Source organism: Etheostoma spectabile, chromosome 6 (assembly GCF_008692095.1).
Source record: "Etheostoma spectabile isolate EspeVRDwgs_2016 chromosome 6, UIUC_Espe_1.0, whole genome shotgun sequence".
Taxonomy (NCBI): Eukaryota; Metazoa; Chordata; class Actinopteri; order Perciformes; family Percidae; genus Etheostoma; species Etheostoma spectabile.
This window is the reverse complement of record NC_045738.1, coordinates 15,616,270-15,620,735: the sequence shown is the minus strand read 5'-3', so window position 1 is coordinate 15,620,735 and position 4,466 is coordinate 15,616,270. Positions and strand designations below refer to the sequence as shown.

Genomic DNA, 4,466 nt, shown 5'->3' with positions numbered 1-4,466 from the left:
TCTTCCTTAAAATACAGGGGGCATGAGTAAACACATTCCTATGTTAAATTCCCATTGAGGCAGGCACATTTTTTATTATTAAAGACCAGTTATTTCATGGAGCCAGGATACTACACATCCTGATAAAGTTCCCTTGGCCTTTGGAATTAAAACAGCCCCATATCATCATTATTTTTATTTATTTATATACAATGCATTATTCATTCACAAAGAAAATTGGTGTCCTAAAAGGTTGGATTTTTCCTATTGTTTTTTAATTAAAGCTCAATGTCCAAAACGTGTTTTTTTATCTCTCTTTTTAGTCAACTTTAGCATGGGTATGTAAACTTATGAGCACAACTGTACAGGTGTGCATGTTAAGTTGTTCTCATGTTTACAAAGTCGTTCACCTATATGGACAAAGACTTACCTGGGATGGCCCTCATCTAAATTTAAATGTATGCAATGATATTATTATTCGCAGCAATTTCATATGTATATATAATAACTCGTGATGTTTAGATCTGACTCTTCTCTTTTTGATAAATGCAGATCGTCCCAAAGACGTGACTGTAAAAGCTGAGCCTGCTCTCGTTGTGAATGAAAACAAGTCGTTGACGTTACGTTGCAGTGCCCAGTCCCACCCACCAGTGACCTCCATCACCTGGATGAAGATGATTGATGGGAAGAGTAAAATCCTCCAGAATGGCCAGACTTTCATTCGGACTTCAGTCAGTCCTTCTGACAGCGGGCTGTACAGCTGTGCAGCCAGTAATGACATTGGGACCGGAAACTCACAGAAGGCTGAGGTCAAAGTCAAGTGTGAGTAAACCGATGCACTCAGGGCAGTGTACACATTAACAAGGAGATATTACATTACACATTGTTGTAAACACAGATTGAGCTGTCCAAGAGCAGTGAGGTTCTCTCGCATAAAATTGTGTTCGTGTTTCTCACCAAAACGTTTGTATATCCACAAGTCAACGCGGTTAATGTTGAATCCTTTGTCACTTGCAAAGTTGTTTTTTGGGATTATTTAAATCTAATAAAATGTTTTATTTCATGTTGCATTACTCTCACTAGCTGTCAATAACTGAAGTAACCTGTAATCTGTCAGGAAAGTGCATTGCAAAAACATTGTTTCAGTACTAGTAGATGTCAAAATCTTTCTTTAAATGTGATGAAGACAATAACTGTTGGTCGACAAATCAGTGTTGTTTATAAAACGACCACTGGGGGATGCCAAAAGGAAAACTTAAAATTGTACGCAAAGTGGCTTTTAAGTATATTTTCATTTGTGCTGTCATTCCCGCATGATCTTTGAACACTCCGATGTCAAGTAAATAATTTTATATTTCTTTACTTTGTTTTGAATGTTCTTGCTTAGATGCTCCAAAAAACACCAATATCACGAGAGCAGCAGAGCAGCAGGACCCTGACGGAACGAGATTTGTCAAGCTGAGCTGCAGTAGTCACAGCTATCCCCCAGTCACGCAATATTCATGGTACAAGATAAAGGCTGAGGAAGGGGATGAAAAAGTGTCTGACCGTCAGAGCTACACAGTGTATTCAAACCAGCCAGGAGGCTACTACTGCATCGCAAAAAATGAAATAAATCAAAGAAAGTCTGACCCAGTTCATCTGTTTGACCGTGAGTTCAAGGCCTCTTGCCTGTATGTGTCCTGTGTATTGCTTTTGAAAGGGAGACATGTTAGAGGTATTGTGCAATCAGAATTGCCAAAACGCGTTTCCTCTGATATTACCACAGCAGTTTGAAACTATGCTACTTGTTTACACATGTGTGTCTATATACTGATGTTCTGTCTCTTTTAACCACAGGAACAATGACAAAGGCCCTGTACATCTTTCTTTTTCTTTTTATCCTTTCCATAATCATTGCAATTGTCGTATTCTACAGGTAAAGTAATATAAATACATTTAACATACTATTTGGTGTGTGTTATTGGAATGCATAACCACTGTTATGTCCCTTTTTATGTTTTTGGACGTAGGAGGAAGAAATCAATTCAACAAGGAACTACGAACACAGCGACCGGTTTGGGTTTTCTGGTAAGGACTCATTTGTGCAACTCTTTCTACTTCTTTGTTGACCATATGTAGACAAAAACTACTTTTTTTTGGTGTGTGTGCGTGTATGTGCAACGGGCGGCTGTGGCTCAGTGGTAGAGCGGTTGCCTGCCAATTGGAAGGTTGGTGGTTATCCCTGCCCCTGCAGTCATGTTGAAGTGTCCTTGGGCAAGACACTGAACCCCGAGTTGCCCCCGGTGCTGCGCATCGGAGTGTGAAGTGTGATGAATGTTTATCTGATGACAGTGGCACCTTGTACGGCAGCCCCGGCCACAGTGTAATGTGTGTGAATGGTGATGTTTCCTGTAGATGTAAAAGCGCTTGATTAAGACTGGAAAAGCGCTATATAAATACAGCACATTTACATTTATGTGTATGTAAACCAATTCAGGGTTGGTGGAATGACGCCAGGAGGAGAAATCGAATGAACGACCCCTGTATGGCAGGACCTTTCAGGAGCAGAGATGACCTCTTGTCAGACCAGCCACGCCATCCAAATGGCCAACGATGCCAGCCTCGTCCAGACAGGACGTAAGACAGCAGCCACACACGCTGTCCCCACCCAGGACAAGGCACACTCTGTAGGACAGAGAGCTGCATGTTGCTCCTCATGCTGGAGTCAAAGCATCCATTTAAGATCCTTCAGACATGAATGGCACAATGAGTCTTCCCTGTCATTTTTTTATAGTCAGTCACTGAGTATGAATGCTTTTGTTTTTGTTGTCATCATTCCACAGCCCTGCCTCCAACATCAACAGTGTTTACAGTCTTGTGAATCCGCCCTCCGGAAAACAAGTGGGTCAAGCTATTTTTCTATGACTTTTTTTTTCTTTTTCTATTTTTAGTTTTCAACATTCAACTTTTTTCAACATATACTGTACAATACTGTTCTATAATTTTTTACGACGTGTTATACTATGACTTTTAACTTTTTTCATATTTTCAACATACTGTACTATGCTAAGACTTTCTTGACATACTCTACTATGACTTTTATCTGACAATTTTTTTCAACATACTGTACTGTACTATGACTTTTTAAAAACGTTTTTCAACATTCTATACTATGACTATTTTACTTTTAATGACATATTAAGTCTTTTTGACATGCTATGACTTTTTAAACTTGGACATAAACTATGGGTTTTAAACTTTTATTGACATGCTATGCTATGACTTTTTATCGCATACTATACTATGACTTTTTAAACCTTTTTTCGACATACTATACTATGACCTTTTTCAACACTTTTTTGAAACACTATACTATGACTTTTTAAAAACTTTTTTCGACATACTATACCAAGACCTTTTTATACTTTATTGACATACTATACTATGACCATTTTCAACACTTTTGTTGACACACTATACTATGACTTTTTTGACATACTATACTATGACTTTTTAAACCTTTTTTTAACATACTATACTATGACTTTTTAAACCTTTTTTTAACATACTATACTATGACTTTTTTAAACTTTTTTTGACATTCTATACTATGACTTTTTTTTACTTTTCAACATACTATATACCATGACTTTTTTAGACATATTATACTATAACTTTATTTAAACCTTTTTTTGACATACTATACTACGCATTTTTTTCAACACTTTTTCAACACACTATACTATGACTTTTTTAAACCTTTTTTTGACATACTATACAATGACTTTCTTCAAACGTTTTTTTATTGTATACTATATACTATGACTTTTTAAACCTTTTTTCAACATACTATACTATGACCTTTTTTACTTTTCAACAAACTATATACCCTGACTTTTTTCAACACTTTTTCGACACACTATACTATGACTTTTTCGACATACTAGACTATGAATTTTTAAACCTTTTTTCAACATACCGTACTATGACTTTTTTTTTTTTTTTACTTTTTGAACAGACACCACTAAGATCTTTTCATACTTTTTTCGACATACTATACTATGACTTTTTATCAAAACTTTTTTTGACATATTATGACATTTTTTTGACATACTATACTATGATTTTCTTAAAACATTTTTATCACATACTATACTATGACTTTTTTAAACCTTTTTTTGACATACTATACTATGACTTTTTTAAACCTTTTTTTGACATACTATACTATAACTTTTTTAAACCTTTTTTCGACATACCATACTATGACTTTCTTAAAACTTTTTTTTATCGCACACTATACTATGACTTTTTAAAACTTTTTTTGAAATACTATAGTATGACTTTTTTTCAACACTTCTTTGACACACTATTCTATGACTTTTTTGACATACTATACTATGACTTTCTTAAAACATTTTTTCATCGTCTACTATGACTTTTAAACCTTTTTTTGACATACTGTACTATGATATTTTTCAACATACTATACTATGACTTTTTTC

The 4,466-nt window shown here is 35.2% G+C and overlaps 1 protein-coding gene across 1 annotated transcript in view; it reads left to right on the top strand.

Annotated features, from left to right (window-relative positions):
- The window catches only part of si:dkey-24p1.1 (B-cell receptor CD22), a 14,115-nt gene that overhangs the window by 5,795 nt on the left and 3,854 nt on the right, over window positions 1-4,466 (top strand). The window contains exons 9-14 of the mRNA XM_032517387.1: window positions 532-801; window positions 1,367-1,630; window positions 1,819-1,897; window positions 1,992-2,049; window positions 2,459-2,598; window positions 2,805-2,862. Coding sequence (XP_032373278.1) covers window positions 532-801; window positions 1,367-1,630; window positions 1,819-1,897; window positions 1,992-2,049; window positions 2,459-2,598; window positions 2,805-2,862 — 869 coding nt within the window. The remainder of the gene's footprint in view (window positions 1-531; window positions 802-1,366; window positions 1,631-1,818; window positions 1,898-1,991; window positions 2,050-2,458; window positions 2,599-2,804; window positions 2,863-4,466) is intronic.